Here is a 21,185-nt window from a genome sequence, read left to right on the forward strand (position 1 = left end):
TTACAGGAAATAATAAAAATGTTCACTACACCTTATATGGCTATTTAGGTTGCTGAGAAAACAATTTCAGCGATTAATAAAATCCAGTGAAGCATCTGATATAAAACCTTCAGAGAAATGCCAGGGGCAGGAAGAAAGGAAATACAAGTTGAAAAGAGAGCGTGCTGTGTGTTCCTCATGATTGGTCTTTTTCAGCACATTCAGCAGAGATGAAATGGGAGGAGGTCTGCCTTTGCAACTATTTGAACTTCAGATAAAAAAGTTTTTTTCAACAATCCTGGGGATTGAACCCACGGCCTTCCCACTGAGCTACATCCCCAGCCCTGTTTCATTTTCGGAGGCAGGGTCTTGCCCAGTCATGGAGTTGCCCAGGCTGCCCTCAAACTTGCAACCCTCCTGCCTCAGCCTCCCAGAGTGCTGGTAACACTTCCACCCGGCCCCGTCTGTTCTCCTGACCGCGTCTCCCATCTTCCGGGAGGAGAGCAAGCCAACCCGTCCGCCGGGACCTGTGCAATCGCAGGAGGGCGCCCGGTCCCGAGGGAGCAGCACGGAGGCCACCGCGGGGTCCTGATGCCGCCTCACCCCGGCGAACGGCGGAGCCGCAGACAGGCGCATGGGCTCGGGGCCGCCGGGCAGGGCCGCAGGCAGGCACGGACGGACGCCGAGCTCGGTTGTGCAAAAGGTTTATTGCTTCCGTAGTGCATTCGCCGAAAGATGACACAACTCGCTCCTCTCGCGGTAGCAAAGGGCCGGAGGCTGGGCCAGGCCGGGTCCTCGGCCTCAGAGCTGGCGTGGGCCTGAGCCAGAGCCGCAGCCGCAGCCGCAGCCGCAGCCGCAGCCGGTCCGGGACGGGCCTGGCCCCGGGCTAGGAGGACGACGCGAGCCCAGGGCGCGGACTCGGACGCTGGGGCCGCCGCACAAGGTTCCGGAAGGTTCCCGAAGAGCGCGCGTCGCATCTCGGCCACGGGCACAGCTGTGCGCAGGCGCGGGCGGCTCAGGCCGAGGGCCCCGCGGGCGGGGCGAGGGGCGGCTCCGGGAGCAGGGGGGCGCAGGGGCTGGGCGGCCGCTCGGACCGGGCGGCGCTGCCCGGCTGGCTCAGGGCGTCCTCGGGACCCTGTGGAAAGAGGAGCGGTCACCGGTCGCCGCCCACCCGACAACGAGGATCCCGGCCCCAGCCCTCCTAGACGAGGGACCAAGCCCGAAGAGACGCCCGATCCGGGAGCAGGGCGCATCGGGGAGCCAGGGCGGGGCCACTGTCTACCCCAGGAAAGGACCTCGGTGTCCGTGGACGCGACGTGGTCATTCTTTTTTTGGGTACCGGGGATCGAACTCGGGACCTTCCACTTGTGGGCCAGGCTGTGGAACCACTGAGCCACATCTCCGGTCCTGGTTTGTTTTTTAGAGACAGTCTGGCTGTGCAGTTCAGGCTGATCCTAAACTCACTATGGAGCCCAGGCTGGCCTTGAATTCACAGAGGTCCTCCTGCCTCAGCCTCCCGAATGCTGGGATTGCAGGCATGCGCAACCACGCCCGGCAGTGATGTGTTCCTAGACCAGACACAGTGGTGCAGAGCCGAGCCCAGTGTCCCCAACAGAAACGGAGGAAGGTGCTGCGCACTGCTGGGGCGGGCAGGTGCAGATTTGGAGGAAGCCAGGGCGAGGGAAGTGGACACAGAAGAGCAGAGGACAGTGGTGGGGACCGGCTGTAGTTCACCCGGTTTTATACCTTTAAAAGTCCTCGCCTTAAAACGATGAAGAGTGAAGACAACAGCACAACAATGGGCCGTGCAGCTCCGATCCCCACCTACCCCTGCCCCTCCTCGCCTATGCTGGCCCTGGAAACCCCAGACTTGGGGAGGGGGCAGACCACGGGCTTCCTGCTGTCACCACCCACCCCACGGCCCCCACAGGGGCAGTCAGGGGCCCTCTTGATAAAGTCACTCAGAAGGAAAAAACCTCCCCCCTCGACACCTGACAAAGCCCACAGGAGCCAGAACTGAAGCCAGTTCTTCCTCTTCCCTTCCACTTTTGTTTAACTGACAGAAGAGTAAGATTGGAGAAGGTCCAGGGCTATTTCCCTGAGGGGCCGGCCTGTACAGCTGTCCAGGCTGTTCACTGCACAGGTAGAGCCAGCAGACACACGGTCTGGCAGGCCCTCTGCCCCACAGCAAGCCTCAGCTGCCCAGTAGGTGCTGCCTTTTCTTACTCCTAAAGAGATACCCTTCTGAGCTAGCCGAGGCCCTGTTCCCCATTTTTGCCAATCAAAGTCACCCCTGGGCCAACCCCCCAGGCAGGTGCAGGGCAAAGAGCGGGGCTCCCTGGGTTAGAGGCCACCTGCAGGATCAGCTCCCATGGGCCTGGCCCCCCAAGCTGAAGCTGTCCCTGGAGGTCACTATGCCCCTCAAATCCACATGACTAGGGCTAGGGGTCCCCTGGGTGGGGTCAGACACTCCCTGATCGCCTCAAAACCAGACCAATCAAGAGGGGCCCCAGCTGCTCTGATTTGGGGTGGGGGCCGACTTCCGGTTATGTCCAGGGAGGGGCAGCCTCAGGCCCGGACCTCCCAACCTGGGACTCATGGAAACCCAACTTGGAGCCCAGGAGGCGTGGCTGGTGGGGGCAGGGAGGAAGCCACTTGGTGTCCCAGTGGGAGCCGGGGGCCAGGGAGGCCCTGGTAGCTGGGACAGTCCTCACCCGCAGGGCAGGCGCCACCCACCCTGGGCAGCAGGAAGAGCATCTAACCGGCAGGCAGCACCCGCCGTCTCCTCCCAGCGGGACAAGGGGACATTGCCTCCCGTCTCCTCCGGAGCTCAGCCCTGCAGGAGGACACTGGCCCGCAGCTCCCATGGGAGGACAACCCCAGCAGGGCCTGGGATGGGCCGAGGTGTGCCCTGTGGGCCGGACGCGACTGCCAGTCCTCGTGTTTACCTGAGATGCACTTTAACTGGACATCCGGTCCATTTCAGTTTGCCCTCAGTCTGGAAACCCGAGCCCCAGGCCTGCCCTGGACACTGCTCTGGGCTCGGTCAGTCCTCCCGGATTGAAGCCAGTTTCTCATTCAGGGTGCCTGGACCTTTTGTACCAGAATCCCCAGGGGTCCATCAAAAAGCAGATTCCTGGGCCCGGGATTTAGATCTGTGGTTCCAGCACCTGCCTCGCAAGCACAAGATCCCGAGTTCGATCCCCAGTACCAAAAAGCAGATTCTCACTAGGAAGGCTGAGGCAGGAGGGTCCAAGTTTGAGCCCAGCCTGGGCAACTCAGTGAGACCCTACCTCAAAATAAAAAATAAAAAGGCCTGGGACGGGGTGCAGTGAGCGAGCCCTGGGTTCCATTCCTAGTACCGTGTCGATCGGTTGAACCCTAGCAACTCCAGGGGCCTGCAGAAGTCTGTTCTGAGCCAAGCTTGAGGAGGTTCCTGTGGGTCGGCCACGCAAGCGAGGCTGACCCTGACCCGGCCTTTCTAATCTGACCTTGCAGACAGCCCCAGCATCAGACACGGCCACTCCCTGGGAACCGATGGGGCGTTACCTGGTACCCACCTATAGCCGGGCCTCCTGCAGCACAGCGCCCTTGGGAGCGGAAGTCATCAGGGATTCAGAGTAGGCCTGCATGGCCTCCTTAGCGTCTGAGCCCTTTTTACTACCACTCCAAAATAAATAGCACTTCTCCTAGAAGACAACCAAGCCTGTTTAGAGCGCCACCAGCAGGTCTTCATTTCCAGAGGCAGGGAGGACAGCAAGCTGTGGTCTGGGGGTCCACAGCCCCGGGACTGGGTGGCCAGGACAGCAGAACGGACCCTGGGGCCACGAGCCCAGCCTGAGGGCTCTGTCCCCGGGGGGAAGTGCGGGACAGCGGGCGGTGACCAGTGTGGGGCTGGGGCTGGGGCTGGATGCCAGGACACATGCGGCTGGCTGCACACGCTCCACCACTGAGCCCCGCCCCTGGACCGCAGGGGTTTTCATCAGCTGGACAAAGGATTTTTTTCCCCTTAAAATACTTTTGAGTTTTGTTTCCTAAAAAAGAACTTTGAAGAAAAATTTCTTTGAAAAGAAATGAAAACATGGTGCATTTACCAGGCAAACACAGAATGGGACAAATGCCAATCACCGGCCTCATGGACACAGCAGCCAGAGGTCCTCACCCGTGACAGGAGGGAAACAGTGTCTGGGGGACCACAAGGTCAGGATCTGGGGTGAGGCGGGGCCTCCACTGTGTTTCCTCAGCCTCCACCAGAAGAGAGGCTGGGAGGGCACAGAAGGGGCCACGGGACAAAGCAGATCCGCCTTCTGCTCTGGCTCTGCCCAAGGCTGGAAGCCAGGCCTGTGGTCTTTTGTTTTGGAGACAGGGTGTCACCAAATCACTAAGTTGCCCAGGCTGGGCTTGAACTTGTGATCGTCCAGACTCAACCTCCCCGAGTGCTGGGACTCCAGGTGTGCACCACCAGGCCTGGCTTCTGGCCTGTCCTGCCTGCCTGCCTGATCCAGTCGAGACGCTCTGGGTGCTGGTGCAGGTGTCACACGCTTGTAATCCTAGCTCCTCAGGAGGCTGTGTTGGGAGGATGGCAAGTTTGAGCCAGCCTGGGCAACACAGCAAAACCCTGTCTCAGAATTTAAAAGGCCGGAGGCAGAGCTGAGTGAACAGTGCCCTCTGAGGCTGGAGACCCGCCCAGCCTGGTCCATGGCTCCCTGCCCAGCAGCAGAAAGCGTTCAGAACCAGCCCGACAGTGCTCAGTGCTACCGGCAGCGATGTGGCCAGAGCTGGTGGCCCCTGGCCACACCCCAGGGCTGAGGAGGTCACCAGCCCGCAGCAAGCAGGCAGGCACAGGAGCCTGCTCAGGGGGAGGAGCGGGGAACCAGCGTCCCTTGCTGAAGCGAGAAAGTGGGAGAGAAGGTGTCCCGGAGCAGCAGTGAGGGACAGCCCAGGCCCGGAAGGCCTTCGCCCCCTCTGGTGGGGCCTGCGCAGTGGCCCCTCACACACCATTCCTAAGTGGCCGTCCAGATGGTGCCCTGGACCAGCGTCCCGCCTCCTCTGCCTGAGGCCTGTGCCCACTCCCTCCGATCACCCTGTGACTGTGGGGGCCTGGGTGAAGGTTGGCCACGCTCAACCCTGGTCTCCTGAGCTCACTGTCTGCTGCTTCTGTATCACGGACAAACAGCCCCTGAGAAAGGCCAGATCTGTCCTCAGCCCTCTTATTCCTGCTTCTAAAGCCAGAAGCCCAGGGTGGCTGTGCTCCCTGCTACAGCTGCCACCCTGTTCCGAGACACTCCCCAGCCCCACCGCCACCATTCCCAGCCAGACCTCAAGTGCCACACAACGATCTAGTGACTCCGCCCTTTAAAGCCTCCCGCAGCTTCTGCTCACTGTGGAAATCAGTTCCACGCTGCTTGCCTTGCCTCATGGAGCTGCATGGCCTCCCCTCCCCAGCCACCCTGGCCCTCCCTGATCCTCATGGTCCCTGCCCCAGGGCCTTTGCATGGGCAGGCATCCCTTCCTCCCCAACAGCTACATCTAAGCCTGGACTGAGAGAGGCTTTTGTGACTTGTCTGTACTTGTCCACAAGCCTGTGGACAGGGGCTGTCCAGTCCAGTAGCCACACAGGGCTGTCAAGCCCTGAAACAGGGTGAGTCTGAATGGAGACCTGCTGCTGTAAGCATAAAATACACTCTGGATTTCAAAGACCAGACTTGAAAGAAAAGCTTGCAAAAACAGTATATATTTTATATTGTTTACACGTTACAGCGATAACATTTTGGATATATTTGCGTTAAATAAAGTTATCCATTAAAATTAATTTTACCTTTTTCTCTTGACCTAATGTGGCTATCAGAAAATTTAAGGTCCTACACGGGGCTCGCGCATAGCGCTGGCTCTAACCCATCAAGTTTCCAATCAGCTTTATTTTGGGTAAAAGCATCTTTTCTGCCTATGTCCCTGGATTTCGTAGCAGCCTGCGCATTCCGTCTGGGCAGGGACCTCCCTGTCCGCAGGTCCTGCACCCGTGGCGCCACCTGATGGCCCCTGCACATCCCGAGGAGCGTTCCAGGCCTTCCGGGACAGGCAGCAGTGGAAACGCAGATGCGACAGGTGCAATGCTTCAAGAGGAAAGGCTGAGCCCAATTTTGCCCATCCCCCGACCGTCCTGGCCCCAGTGCCTGGGGGGAGCCACCTACCTGGCTGCGGACCTGACAGACGACCAGGATGAGCAGCAGCGCGCTGCCCAGCGCCAGCAGCACGTACTGTACGTAGTGGAGGATGTTGGGGAGCAGCACTAGCTGCGTGTAGAACGTGCTGAGCGGCTTACCCTCCATGGTCCCGCTCTGGGGAGGCGGAATGACAAAGAGCTGGGACCCAGACGCAGATGCCATGCCCCTCTGTCCTGTTGATCCCCTCCCCATCCCCGGGCTCCCTGGACCAAGCGCTCCGCTTTCTACAAGGCACTGGAGGGGCCTACATTTCCCAGACGCCCTTGCAGTTGCGCATGGCCACGTGATCAAGCTCTGGCCAATGGGCGGTAGCTCTGGTCCACTAACCCTCCCCGTGTGACCGCCGTCTGTTTTCCCAACCAATGAACGGAGGCAAAGTCCGAAGACTTCCGGGGGCGGGGCCCCGGAACGGCCCGCCCCGGAACGGAAAAAGCCTAGGGCCCTGCATGACTGAGTGGACCAGGGCTCGCCTCCCTTGACTTTCACAGCTGTGTGTTCCGGCCAATAGCAAACCCTGGTTTGAATCTAGGTAGACTAGAAATAACAACATAGTAAAATAAAACAATATAAAAAATAAAAACAAAAGAGTAGGTCTAGACAGGCATAGCGGCCCATGCCTGCAATCCCAGCACTCTAGGAGGTTGAGGCAAAATCCCACCTGGACAAGTTGGTGAGATCCTGTCTCAAAAGAAAAAAAAAAAAAAGGGAAGCCCGAAGGAAAACAGAAAAGCTGGGCAAAGAGAGGTTCGAGGCAAAGTGGATTCCTTGAAGACCAGCTACCAGGGTCTCTGGAGACCTGGTCACAGCACTGACGAAGCCATCACCGAGGCCCTTGCCTCGTTGCACACCCGGACTCCTGGACCCCTGACACCGCATCCCACGCATCTCACCTGCCCAAACCACAGCAGCGGCAGGACCACCGGCTCGATCTTCCCGGTTTGCCTGCAAGCAAGCGAGACACCACGATGAGCTGGGCCCTGCTGTCTCAGCACACGAGCAAGCGCTTGGGGGTCTGCAGGGCGCTGCATTTGCAGCCTCGAGGTTGTGCAGGTTGGGGCTGGGGGCCGTGAGGGGGCGTTAGCAAAGTGTGGTTCATGAGATGTTAGCAGAAGCATATGTAGGCTAGCTGGGGGGGTGAACAGTTGTTCCTTTTTCTTTTCTTTTGTTTGTTTTTTGGTCTCCCTATGTAGCCCAGCCTGGCCTTGAACTCTCGGCAGTCCTCCTACCTCAGCCTCCTGACTGCTGGAATTACAGGTGTGCACCACCACACTGAGGACACTTTTTCCTTTCTCCCTTTCAGCTGCCTGGGATGCAGATGCACTATCTGGATCCCTGGCAGCCATTTAGAGCAGAGGTAACCTTTGGGATGGCAACCTCGTGCTAGGAAAATGGAATGGAAAGATGGACAGGACCTGGACCACACATGTCCCAGGACACTGGCTGTGCCTCCCTAGGCCTGTCTGCCTCCTAACATCTCAAAGATTTAAAATCCATGGGCTGGGGATTTAGCTCAGTGGTGCCACACCTGCCTTGTAAGTGCAAGGTCCTGAGTTTGATCCCTGGTACAAAAGAAATAAACCAGTTTCACCAGTGACGCTCGTGACCCAATGTGGGATGGGAGGCCCAGGTCCTCCCTCCAGCCCCTTTAGCTCCCACTTGACACACAGCTTGGATAAACACAATGCCCTGCAGTGTGAGCTGTGTGACTTGGGCGAGTCACCTGGCTGTTTTGTGTCCCTGTTTTGTCCTCTATAAGACAAGCTGCTAGAGCCGGGGATTTAGGTCAGTGGTTCCGCCGCCTGCCTTGCAAGCGGAAGGATCCGAGTTCGAGCCTTGGTACCAAAAAAAAGACAAAGCTGATAGAGCAGCAGCCTCGTGGGGTTAGGCAAGGACTAGGTGAGAACTGTGGACCACGGCTTGGAGACAGCGACCGTCAGGAGGACAGCGCCCAGGCTGCCCATGTCCTGATCCCCAGGCCTGTGAAGATCCGAGGTAGGTGACTGTGGCCCAGTGGCTGTCACTGCTGAGACAGGACCCTGTGACCCACAGTCTCTCTCCTGGCCACAGCCAAAGGAAACGAAGACACATGTCCACCCCAACACATAAAGGGCACAGCAGCACAAATCACCATGGGGAAAAAGTGGCAATGACCAAACATCCATCAACAGATAAAGTGTGGTCTGCCTCTATGGTGGAGTATCACACAGCCGTGAAAAATACACACACCTGCTGCAACTCACAAAGTGAATGACACCAGACATAGAAGGCCTGGTAGTGTGCCATTCCCCTGTGAGACACGTCCAGAGTGACCACATCCATGATGACAGCAGGTGGATCAGGAGCCTCCTGAGGCTTAGGGGATAGAAAAGGATGGCTAAGAGGCCCAGGGTTTTCTTTAAGGGTGATGAAAATGCTCTGGAGTTGGCTGTAGTGAGGGCTGCACAGCTCTGAGAACAGAATACAGATCACTGGACTGTACATTTGAAAAGGATGAAATATACAGCCTATGAATAATATCTCCAGAAAGCTGATTTTTTTTCTTTTTTTTTGTTTGTACCGGGGATTGAACTCAGGTCCTTCCACTTGCACAGCAGGTGGTGAAACCACTGAGCTAAATCCCCGGCCCCTGAGAAAGCTGATTTTTGTTTGTTGCTGAGACATGGTCTCACTATGTAGCCCAGCCTGGGCTTGAACTCACAGCAATCCTCCTGCCTCAGCCTCCTGAGTGGTAGGATTACAGGCACCACCACACCTGGCTTTAATCCTGTTATTTTAAAAGCTAAAAATTAGAGAAAGAAAAAAAAAGAAAATCAGGTGCTGGGCTGGGGATTTAGCTCAGTGGCACAGTGCCTGCCTGGCAAGCACAAGGTCTTGAGTTCGATCCCCCGTACCAAAAGAAAATCAGGTGCTTGAAAGATTCCAATGTAAAGTGAACAGTTGAACATAAGAACGCTGTGTGATGAAGTTTCATTTTCAAACACTTGCTTTGGCCAGGCCTTAACTTTTCCGCACTGCAGAGTGGGAGACAGGTCAGATGGAAGAGCCTGGCTAACTGGGGCGGGAGATGGGCAGCAGAGGAGGGTCCTGTGTGGAAGGGATGCTGGGTGCAGGCCAGGGCTCGGCCCAGAGCTGAGCCAGCCCCAGGGAGAGGCAGGGACTGGGCCCACACCGGCTCTGGCTGCGTGCTGGAGTCTGGGCCGGCCCGGCACCCACTCACCCGATGCCCTTGATGGCTTTGATGTAGAGGCTGAGCTGCAGCTTCACGGAGCAGTTCATGGGGATCCCGGTGACCTGCGTGTGGCAGAGGACAGTAAGCAGCAGGGTCCCGGCCTGCCCCACGCGGGCATAGGCTCCACACCCAGAGGCTGGCCTGCCGTGCCTCCCGATAGTGACAGCGGGCCAGGGCCCACCTCCTAGGATGCTACAGCCCACCCTGGAGTCTGCGCTGACCCCCAGGCACCCAAACGTCCCAGCCTCTCCTCTGTCCCTTCCACGCGGCAGGATGATGGGTCTCGGACGGCCCCTCCTGGCCTCCACACCACACCACGTTTGCCCCCTCTCCCGGTCGGCTCAGACAGGAAGCGGCAGCCTGGGTGGCGTGGTCCTCGGCGCCTTTGCAATAAAACTGCACGGAACCTCCGTCTTCCACGGAGCCACTGCAGGCACAGTGCCCCTGGCAGTCTTGCTGCTTTTGTGGCTGGCAACACTGGGGACTGGACTGGGACCTTCACACTGAGTTACATCCCTATCCCCTCCTTTTTTTTGGTGGCGGGGATCGAACTCAGGACCTTGCTGCGCTTGCGAGGCAGGAGCGCTACCACTGAGCTAAATCCCTGCCCCCCCCTTTTCGTTGTTTATTTTTAGAGTGAGTCTCACTAAGTCACTAAGTTACCCAGGCTGGGCTCAAACTTGTGGTCCTCCTGCCTCAGCCTCCCAGAGTGGCATATGCCACTTTCAAGGAGCTCAGTAATTGCTTGTTCCTAGTGTTCCTCTATATGGCGACTGTCTTATCTTTTCTTTTGCTTTGTAGGATTTTGTCACTTCCTCTTTGATGTAGTAATAGAAAGCTTTCTTTGTGCAGAAATATTTTTAAATGAGACACTTTTTCAAGTGAGCAACAGAAGTGGCACACGGATGTCATGAAGATCAGGAAGGACAGCAGAAAGGAGTCCGGATGGAGGCCGGGGGCGCTGGCTGATGCTCCGAAGGTGCCTGGGGCAGCCACACTTGGGGCTGCAGATGCCCATGTCATCACTGCACACACCAAGGGCAGGAGGCCCAGGCTGATACGCTAATCAGCTCAGCTGAGCTATTACCCAGCCGAGGCATGCGTGATGACACCGTATTGCACACCATAAACACATGCAACTTTTATGGTTCCATTTAAAAAGAATTTTTTTTTTAAAGGAGGCAGATGGGGAGTTGGGTGTGCTGGTCCACGCCTGTCATCCCAGCACTCTGGGAGGCTGAGGCAGGGTGATTCCAAGATTGACATGCTTAAATTATGCTCTAACTTCTTAAGTTTTGTTTATTCTTGCCTGGAGGCTGCCAAACTCCAAGCAGTCATACAAATGGAACCAGTGACAAATATGCTAGACTTCTTTTACCGGGATCCACCAGATCGACCTTGTAAACAGCTCAGAACTGCTAAACTATACAATAGGACTTCTATGCTGGATTCTGAAGTCCCCTGGACCTTCTCCTTATCCTCCTTGTGGGAGGCTGTTACTAGTTCCTCCCGGTGGAGGCCCTTGTTGGCTATATTCATAGCAGTCCTGATGACCTTATAATTTGGCCCATGTATTAACTGTTTCTTTGGCTTTTGTCTCCTCCAGACTCAGAGCCATACAGCTACCAAGATGACAATGCCTGGGACCTATCGAGGGCCTTTAGAAGACTCTCTGTAGATTAACTGACTGCTGATCACAACTACGACCCTCTTCAGCTGGAAGTAGCAGAACAGTCTTCGCCGTTTGCCCCCTCGCAGCAGTTAGGGGCACTCCTTCAGAGGGGGGAATATTATAGATAGGTAAGTTAATTAGATATCTTGTTGGCAGGTAGACAGGGCCTCCCTTAAGGCGCCAGCCCTCCAGGAGCCAACACAGCAAGGAACCAACATGGAGGACAACTGAGGCACATTCACTGGTTAGCATTATAGAAAGGAAAAGAAGCACTACTTCCGCTAGAGATAGAGAGCAGTGATTGCTATTCTAAATGGGAAGTTCCTTGTATGTGTCTTGTCTTCCCATTTGATCCCCATTTAATCAATATTACCTGGGTGACTGTACTTGTAATCTTATTTACTCCCACCTCATGCCCATCTTGTAAATTTCCACTGGGTCTTACAGTTTTGTCCCACTGTGTAGCTGCCTCAGCTTTGCTGTATAAAACATCTTTGAAAAGTGGGGTGGGTGGGCAACCCACTTTCCAGTCCCCCTCTGTGTCTCTTAGACAGAAGCTTTCTTTTTCTCAATAAATTTTTCCTACTCTTAAAAAAAAAAAAAAGGATTGAGCCCAGCCTGGGCAACTTAGCAAAGAGACCCTGTCGCAGAATAAAAATAAAAAGCTGCAACGGGGCGCTCAGTGTGAAGGCCCTGGGCTCAATCCCCAGGCTACGTGGACGAAGAAAACCTAAGAGGAGAATGTGAGTGTCCTCGGGGACATAACAGCACCCCAGAGAATGTCCGGGCCACCGAGTCCCACGGGGACACCCACAGCAGGCAGGGGTGTGGCCAGGCTGACATGCAGGTCCCTCCTGCCCGCTCCCTGCTGGGAGACAGGACTTCCCATGGGACAAATTCCTCAAGCACCTGACTCACGAGCAAGGTCTTTACAGCGTCGCCACGGCCTGAGGGTGCCTGGCTAATTAGCAGGAGGCGACCGGGCTGATAATGCCTAATTAATTTACTGTCTGATGGCCCTTTTATAGACACTTACAAAGGGTCTATGATAAAATCCCTGGACTATGGAGTCGGGGTAAAGTGATGACCCTGGCCAGCTCCATCTTCCAGCAGCCCTCACCCTCGGGGCGCTGTGTGGGGGTGAGCCGAGGGGAGGGGCCCACCAGCCCCAGCCCCACCTCAGCGCCCCCACAGGGCTCACCGGGTGGATGTCCAGGAAGAGGGCGTGCTCCTCTGCGTTGGGGTGCAGGCCAAGCACCCTCTCCACCAGGACCGGGTCAGCGTTGTAGAAGTGTGGGTGGGAGAGGAAGAGGGGCGCACCTGGAACATGGAGGGGCGGAGGGGCGTCGGGCACAGGGGTGCACTGCATGTTGGCAGCTCTGTGCAGCCGAGCAGGCGCCAGGCAGGCACAGACAGGGACACGGCACACAGTTCCGTGACAAGAGGCACACATAGCTAAGTGCACGCCTGTAATCCCCACACGTGGGAGGCTGAGGCAGGAGGATCCCAGGGAGTTCAAAGCCAGCCTGGACTACATAGCGAGACCCTGTCTCAAAAAACCAAACAAGATTCGAGCCCCGATAAACAGACAGGAGAAGCCCCTGGCTCCTTTTGTAAAGGGCCGGGACACAGTGAGTGCAAACTCCAGCGAGCAGGGGCCTGTGAGTCTGGCAGGAGAGGAAACAGGAAGAGGCCTCGGACAGCCACCAGGCAAGGAGGCCAAGGACAGCACTGCAGGTGGAGGGGACAGCAGAGGCTGGCGCAGGGCCTGGACTGGTAACGGGCGGCCGCCTGGGACTTGGGCTCGGGGAGCGGCCTGAGCACCGCCACCCCCCAGGGACCTGGCCGCCCCTGGCGTCGTGCAATGGGCCTGAGGACGCCAGGACGGCCAGCCAGCTTGCCCTGGGACACGGGACAGCCGGGCCCGGCAGACTCCAGTCAGGCACAGGCCTGTGCGGGTGGCACCGGCCGCAGGGCTGAGTGCGAGTGACGGACAGCAGCCTGGTGGCCACCTGCAAAGCCAGTGGAAACTGGTGGCGGCAGGGGACCCTGCCAGACCCTGGGCCTGTGAGGCTTCCACGGTGACCCTTCCCTTTCCTGGTGACGGACACAGGCTGCTGAGCGCCTGAAGGTCCTGAGCCCTCCCCGGACCAGAGGAAGATGGAGAGAGTGAAGCCGGGCGCCTGGGATCCCAGCACTCTGGGAGGCTGTGGCAGGAGGATCAAAAGGGTGAGCCCAGTCCGGGCAACTCAGCAAGTTAGTGAGACGCTGCCTCAAAATTTATAAAGGGCCGGGGGTGTAGCTGAGTGCAAGGGCCCTGGGTTCAATCCCCAGTGCTGCCCCCAAAAAGACAACAGAAGCAGACACCTAATACGCCGAGGTTTCCCAGCGCTACCTGCTTGTGTGCTGAGACATCTCTCAAGCGCCTCAAGGACAAAGTCCTGCAGTCTGGAAAACTCTGTCTCCCACGCTCCATCTCATCCCCACCTGTTTCTTGGCAGACACCTGAGAGAGCCCCACCCAGGCCATTGGGGATAATTGATTTACGGCTCCCTGGCACACCTAAGCAAACTTAATCGCCAGGGTGAGCACCCTAAGGGGCCCGCCCAGCAAGCCAGGACTTGGGGAGCTGGAGCCTGACCTGGGGGGCACAGGCCAAGCCGTCCTCAAGGCCTTGCAGGGAACATGCCTGCAGGTTTTTAATCTGGAGATAAAACACCCTACACATGTGTGTCCAGGACACCAAGCAGCGCGTGCAGGAATGTTCCAGGAGCACCCGGAAGGGTCAGGAACTTCGGGAATGAAGGGAGGGGTGAGGAAATCGGGGTGTGTGCCCACCAGACACCCGCCTGGCACTGCAGAGGCCAGAGCCAGGCAGAGCCGGCGCCCAGATCAGCCTGAGGAGTCGGGGCCACAGACGGCGCCAGGCCCCATCGCTGGCTACAGGCCACATGGCCTGGCCAAGCGACGGCTGTGTCCTCCGCCCTGCTCTGTGCATCTGGGTATTTCCACTTAAAAGGGTTCTAGCCGGGCATGTGGCGCACGCCTGTCATCCCAGCTCTCCAGGAGACTGAGGCAGGAGGGTCACAAGTTCAAGCCCAGCCCAGGCCATTCAGCAACTTGTCTCAAGTAAACAAACCAACAAAAAGGGGGTGTCGCAGGATTCGATCCCCAGCACCTCAAAGAAAAAGGAAAAGCTTCATTGCAATAAATATGTTTGAAGATGTCTAAACTCTCGTACTTTTGAGATTCTTCGTGGGGGATGTGTTAAGAGAAGGCAGTGTTCACCCTCTGGAGAGGATGGGATGTCGCTCTCCCCTCCTTTTGGCTGCTGTACCCCACTTACAACCTCCCCTGGGCTCTGCTTTGAGGGATGTGGGCCCCACCCTGAAAGCTGAGCATGTGACACAGACTGGCCAATTAGCATAGCCCAGCTTGACCTACACACAGTGATTGGTTCAGAGCTGGGCAAGGGATGCAGAGCAACCAGTCAGAGTGAACCCTGGGACTGTGGCTGGATGCAGAGAAGCCTGGGGTCTCCACCCGCAGACAAGGGTTTGTACTGCCTGGCAGCTTGGAAAACCAAGCTGGAGCGTACATAGCAAGAGGCAGCTTGCAGACAACACTCACACCAGTCCACGCTGTGCAGGGATCTGCCTGGAGTTTTAGTTCCACTACCCTTGGGAGTGTCCTTTAGGCCTGGCACCTGCCACTTGTCACAGAAGTTGTGCTGACACCCTCCCTGCAGGTGACCCCATGGGCTCCATGCTCAGAGCAGAAATCCCTGCAGACAGCAGTGAGGACAGAGGGAGACAGGACAGTGGCCAGCCCCACAAGGCAGGTACCCAAACCTTTGCCCACGGAGGGCCCTGTGCAGCCCATAGCTGGAGACACCGTCCTGGCTCCCGAGCACCCACCCAAACCCAGCCATGAGCCCCAGGCCCTAAAGAAGGAGACACCACGCATGCACACACGCATGCACACACGCACGCATGCACGCACTCAAGTCTGTAGCCATGGTGGCCAGTGGCCAGCATGGCCTGGAAGCTGAGGGTACAGACGGGACCACACGGAGCCCAGCCCACAGAGCACAGCCTCCCAGAGAGGCAGGCAATGAGCAAGTGAAGGAGCCCCCGACAGCAGTGAGCAGCAGGAAGACAAAACAGGAATGATGGGCCAGGCGTGGTGGCCCGCACCTGTCATCCCAGAGGCAGGAGGATCGAAAGTTTAAGTCCAGCCTGGGCAATTTAGGAACTTAATGAGACCCTGTCTCAAAATTAAAAATTAAAAAGGGTTGGAGATGCAGCTCAGTGTAAAGGGCCTGGGTTCAATCCCCAGTACCAAAAAAGAAAAGACATTTTTAAAGAGATGAAGTAACAGGGCCGGGGATTTAGCACAGCGGTTCCGCCTCGTGCCTTGAAAACACAAGGACCCGAGTTCGATCTCCAGTACCAAAAAAAAAGAAAAAGGATGAAGTAATAGAGGGCAACTGGCAGGAGGGACTGGGAGCCCCTGCAGGGTGGGGGGCTGAGCAGAGACCAACAGAGGGCTCAGGAGCCCATGCGGAACGTCCTCCCCTGCAGTCTCCAGCGTGGGGTCACTGCACACAGGTGGGTGTCAGGCATCCGAAATGTGGCCAGGGTGACCAAGGAAGTGGCTTCTGAATGCGACGTCACTTTGCTCAGCTTCCATTTACACAACCACAGGAGGCTGAGGGCCTCGTGGGGCAGTCAGGCCAGGGGAGGGCCCTTTCACCGCACCTCACCCCTCCACGCCGTCCCTGACCGAGTCCGGGACCCAGGGACTCTGCGCTCCTGGGCACTGGGGACCTGAGGCTGTGGGTCAGCGCTGGGAGCCAGGACCCTGCCTGTCCGCCTGGGCCTGACATGGTCTCGGGGGTCCTCGAAACCCAGAGCTGGGGCTCAGCAAGAGCCAGGGACGGAGTGGCCGAGACGTCGCCAGCACTGAAGGCAGCGGGGCTGCGTGACCCGGCACCCCCACAGGCTGGGAACGTCCCCGACAGCAGGCTGGACCTTAGCCTGGGAGCACAGCCGAACTCCAGACCCAGATAGCAAAGCGGGCTTCCTGGGACTTCCCGGGGTGTATCAGGGCGGGCATCTAAGGAGCAGGCAGTTTTCCCCGGGTGCTGTCTCCACACTGTGCTCCTTATCTCTGGCCTAATGGGATTATTGAGGGTACAGAGGCCAGAGGGGAAGGGGGCGCGCCCCACCAGTGACAGGTGACACATACCGAACCTGCAGCTGCTGATGTTCTGGATGCCCGACTCCAGGCACGGGCAGAAGCCCTCGTTGGGTGGGTAGACGGAGCCATTGGCGAACAGGGTGCTGGGGGCCGAGAAGCGGTAGGTGGGAATGCCCTGGAACACGCCCTGCTCCCGGTAGACAAGCCGCATGGACCTGGGGAGGAGCAGGCAGTGAGGGGACGGGATGTGCCTCGCACGGCCCTCCCGGTCCCCCAGCCCTGTTCCTCCCCGTTATCCCTGAACGACATGGAACACCACTGTCTACATCGCATGCACATCGGGTTTGTATTGTAAGTCATCTAGAGAGGATTCATAGTACGCAGGAGGGCTCGTGCAAATTACAGGAACATGTGGCTCCACTTGATAAAAGCAACTCAAACATCTGGGGATTTTAGTACCAACAGGGGTCCTCCAACCCCTGAGGACTCCAAGGGGCAGCTGCACATGGCTCCCTTTGCGATGCACTGTCTGCCCCTGCCCTTGCCCTGGCCTCCCCTCCCTGTCTCGCTGACCCCCCCAACACCCTGGCCAAGATCCTTGCTGCCCCAGGACCTTGGTATGAGCTACAGCCTGGCCAGGACCAGGACCGCTGCTCCCTGAGGCCTCACAAAGCAGATTCAGTTCTGCACCCTCTGTCTCTGCGGTCCCATCCACCCTCCATCCCTGCGCCTGCTGTCCTCCCTCAAAATGGAAACCTGGCCTGTGTAGCCCTCTCTGTTGGGCCCTCAACCCAGGGGGAGTCTGGGTGGAGGCGGGTGGCCAGTGTCCAACACAGTCTGGGGCTCTCAGAAATCAGAGAACTCTCCAGTGATGTTTGAAATAACAATACGTGGGTCGGGCCAGGGATTTAGCTCAGTGGATCTGCTGCCTGCCTCGCAAGCGCAAGGTCCCCAGTTCAATCCCTGGTACCAAAAATAAATAAATAAAAAATAAAAAAATAATACGTGGGTCAATGTAGTCATCACCACTACTAGAAAGCTGAAAGCTATACATGAGCTAGGTGCAGCTGTGCATACCTCCAGTCCTAGCTACTGGGGAGGCTGAGGCAGGAGGATCACCTGAGTATAGTTTGGGCAACTTAGCAAGAACCCATCTCAAACAAAACTTGCATCTGTGCCTTGCGTTATAGTCTTACTGACAGCAGCAGCTTAGACAGTGCGACTGTGTTCACGTTAAACGCCCCAGTTTTAACAACTGGATGTGTAACAAAGTATCTGTTTTTAGAAAACACCCACGGAAGTATTTAGGCGTAAAGGGCACGTTGTCTCGGAGCGGCTCACGTGGGCAGCAAGGAGGTGCCCGCAGGGAGGCGTGGGCAGAAGAGAAGCCAGGCGAGGAAGTGGCGCCGTGGCTGGTTGAGTGTGGAAGGGGCCCTGTTCTAGGCTGGGGTTGGGGGCTTTTAGAGGCGGGGCCTGGTGGGAGGTCATAGGTCATGGGGCGTGGCCTGGGACCCACGCTCTTTTCTGTCTCTGCTGCTCCAGGCGAGTGCAGAAAGATAAAGTAAGTGGTGCGTCTGAGTGGCGCCGCGCGGAGCCCGCGCAGGTTCTCTGACGCCCCAGGCCTGGCTGGCGTCCCCGAGAGCGCACGAGCGCCCGCCCGGCACTGAGCGGGGCTCCCGGGCTTGGGGAGGTGGAGGGTCAAGGGGCACGCGGGGAGCCCGGGGCCTCCAGGGCCACCTCCTGCCTTCATCTCGCAGCCCTTCGACCGGGATTACTTCCTGCCCGCGCCCCCCACCGTGCCCCGCCGAGTCGGCACAGTCACCTGCAGGCCTCGGGGCTGTAGAACTGCAGCGAGGACTCTGGGGTCATGAACGGCGGCCACATCTGCCCGGAGGTCCCGTTGATCATGTTGCACTGGTCTGAGTGCCAGAAGTTGACCTGGGGAGGGAAGCAGTGGGGACGTGGCCACTCGGCCGGCCGGCAGGAGCCGCCTGTGCACACAGACGATGCCCAGTGCAGCTTGGGCTCCTCAGGCGGGAACCCTGGCCCTGTGACTGGGACCTCGGCCGGAGGCGGGGCTGTCACCCACGTCTCGCCCCAGGGGACGTCAAGAGGCTCCTGGAAACAGGTGAAGCAGGAACCACCCAGTGCCTGTCAACTATTTCAAATCACAATGGTGGCGGCCGCCAGGAAACCTCAGAACAGAAGGATCAGGTCTGTTGTGCGGGGAGTGAGGCTTAGATCCAGAGCTCATTTTCCTTCTTTTTTGTATTTTTAGACAATCTCACTACATAGCCCAGGCTGCCATTGAACTTGCGGCAATCCTCCTGCCTCAGCCTCCCCGAGTGCTGGGATCACAGGTGTGCGCCACCACGCCCAACTTCCAGAGCTCATTTTCTACCTGAAGTGCACGGAAAGCTCTCTAAGTGGGCACACACGCGGACATCTGTGGCATCCTGAACTGTGACTGTGACTGCGGGCTTCGGGGGTCTCGCCTTGGTAGGTGGGAGAACAGCAGCACAGTCAGGGTCCCGCATCTTGGAAAAGCCCGCCCAGCAATACAAGCAAGTCACTGGCGATCCAGGGGCACTGCCTCGCTCGGCTCGACCAGGGTGCACAGGGATGAGAGCCACAGGGACAACCTGGACCCGGCACCCGGCTTCCTCCGTGGCCAGGGAGGGGCGGCCGGCAGGGCCAGCGCACAGAGGGACCGGGCGTCCCCATTGTTTACTCTTTAATAGGAACGGCTTCCTGAGCCCTGTGCCCTGGTGAACACTCAGAACCATTCTCCTAAATGAAGACTCCAGGGAGGAAAGCGCAGGGCCCCAGCGGACAGCAGGTGCCTGGCAAGCGGCAGAGTTCAGCGGCCCACCCAGGTGCCCGGGGCCTGAGCCGCCAGGCTGCCTGGCCTGCGCCCCCTCACCTTGCCGAGCCCGTTCCACTTGTCCACCAGGTGGATCCGGCTGAGGTTCTTCACCCCCGTGAACACTGTGAAGAGCCCGGAGTCCGAGTTGTTCATCTGAGGACAGTGGGGACAGCGTGTCTGAGTCGGGGACCAAGGACCCACGGCGTCGGGCCACAGCTCCGTCACGGCCCTGTCCGTCCCGGGGGACCAGGGCCACCATCTCCCTTCCCAACCCAAAGGGGTGGCTGTCCTCACAGTGCACACCTGCCAGCCCAGCACTCTGGGAGGCTGAGGCAGGAGGATGCCAAGTTTGAGCTCAGTACACCATGCTAGGAACACCACGAGGACCGAGCACAGGGTGCCAGTCTCCCACTGTGGCGTGGCACAAGCACAGACAAAGCTTAGCAGACTGCTGCGGCCACCCACGTCACCGGGCCACACTCCCAGCCTGCCCTGTGGCCAGCGAGGCACACTGAATCCTGCATGGAGGGAGCCAAGGTCAGAGGTCAGAGGTCAGGTGGTGACCTGATCTCGGCTGGGCGCCCAGTCAGGACCCTCCTGGCTTACAGCTCTGAGCCCGAGTGGAGGCATTTGGGATCCGCCTCCCCAGCAGCCTCCCCTCCTCCCGCCAGGCCTCCGAGCCCTCACTGAGCCTCAGCCCTGTCCGAGCCTGGGTCAGTCCAACCCTCGCTGGCCCAGTTCTGTGGCCCATCACTTCCTTTTCTCGTTGCTCAGTGCTGCAGACTGAACCTGGGCCTCGCGTGTGCGAGGCAAACGCCCCACCACCACTGAGCTCCCTCTCCAGCCCTTTCTGCTTTAGTTCCAGTCAGGCTCTCACTACGTGGCTAAGTTGCTCAGGCTGACCTCAAACTTGGATCCTCCCGCCTCAGCCTCTGCAGGAGCTGGATGACAAGTGTGCACCACCACACCCAGCTTCTGATAAATCCCCTCTTTCGCTTGTGGCCCTGAGCCGGGTCCCCCACCCTTGACGACCACAGCGGCCCCCCAGTCCCCAGCCACTCACCTCCAGGAACAGCCCGAACTTGCCCTTGATGGGGAACATCTGTGGGAGGTACTTGCTGATGAGGTGCACCAGCGGGTCCTCATAGCCCCACATGACCTGGCCCACGGTTCGGTTCATGAAGGCACGCTGGCCCAGGGTGCTGAAGGCCAGCGTCATGATCAGCTTCAGGCTCGCGGGCTGGTGCTCCATCATGGCCGAGGCGGCCTGCGGACGAGGACAGTGTCAGGTGGGCACGGTGAGCGTGGCCCAGGGGACGGCCAGGCCCCTCCCGGATCCCAGAACCACCTTCCCTGGGTCTCCCCAGCCGATTAAGTTAACTCGGCACCAATGTGGGTGGGAGGCACAGGCCTGGCCCGTCAGAACCGGCCTCCCCCGGCCAGGCTGGGCCTGGGTCAAGACTCTGCCACCAGGAGACATTGTGCAGGGGCCTCATCCTGGGGGGCTGCAGCCACCGTGAGGGGTGGGCCTGCCAGAGAGAGGGCCACCCGGTGTGCATCCTGGATCAACCCACACCTGAAGCCGATGCACCCCAGCCTTTCCAGTTATACGACCCTCAAGTTCTCCATTTGCTGGAGGCAATTTGGGGTGCACTGAGATGAGAGAGACTTGAGGTCCACTTCCATATCCTTTCCTTCCTGACTAAATGCCGAGGCCCCAACACCCACTCCACCCACTACCAGGTGCCTAAAACAAGAGGGTTTATCCGGTCACTTCTGCTCCCCTCTGGAGACACTGTCTTGGCTGCTGGTTGATTTTTTTCAAGCATCTTCCATCAAGAAGCCACTGCCCCCATTTCTAGATCAGGAGCTGTAGTGCCCTGCCCCAACTGGAACTGACGGCCACTCTTACTTTCTGATACTCTGAAGGCATTGAACTCGGGGCAGGGTGGCAGCGGGGTTTCTTATTGTTTTGTCTTCAGTACTAAGGGTTGAGCCCAGAGGCTTTGCACC

At 58.2% G+C, this 21,185-nt stretch overlaps 1 protein-coding gene across 3 annotated transcripts in view; it reads right to left on the reverse strand.

The window, feature by feature from the left end:
- Positions 1–667: 667 nt before the first annotated feature.
- The window catches only part of Scarb1 (scavenger receptor class B member 1), a 39,831-nt gene continuing 19,313 nt past the window's right edge, over positions 668–21,185 (reverse strand). The window contains exons 4-13 of one of the 3 annotated variants that reach the window (XM_004843974.3): positions 20,236–20,439; positions 19,230–19,325; positions 18,129–18,244; positions 16,355–16,521; positions 12,306–12,424; positions 9,421–9,494; positions 7,094–7,145; positions 6,171–6,317; positions 3,540–3,668; positions 965–1,114 (exon numbers count right to left, since the gene is read on the reverse strand). In XM_004843974.3, coding sequence (XP_004844031.1) covers positions 3,540–3,668; positions 6,171–6,317; positions 7,094–7,145; positions 9,421–9,494; positions 12,306–12,424; positions 16,355–16,521; positions 18,129–18,244; positions 19,230–19,325; positions 20,236–20,439 — 1,104 coding nt within the window. In that variant the 3' untranslated portion in view covers positions 965–1,114. Of the gene's footprint in view, positions 1,115–3,539; positions 3,669–5,691; positions 6,046–6,170; positions 6,318–7,093; positions 7,146–9,420; positions 9,495–12,305; positions 12,425–16,354; positions 16,522–18,128; positions 18,245–19,229; positions 19,326–20,235; positions 20,440–21,185 lie in introns of those variants that run through there. The other 2 variants (XM_004843975.3, XM_021257653.2) reach the window with 2 other exon arrangements.

Source organism: Heterocephalus glaber, unplaced genomic scaffold, assembly GCF_053883595.1.
Source record: "Heterocephalus glaber isolate CG9 unplaced genomic scaffold, H.glaber_assembly_v1.0 deba00001687, whole genome shotgun sequence".
Classification (NCBI taxonomy): domain Eukaryota; kingdom Metazoa; phylum Chordata; class Mammalia; order Rodentia; family Bathyergidae; genus Heterocephalus; species Heterocephalus glaber.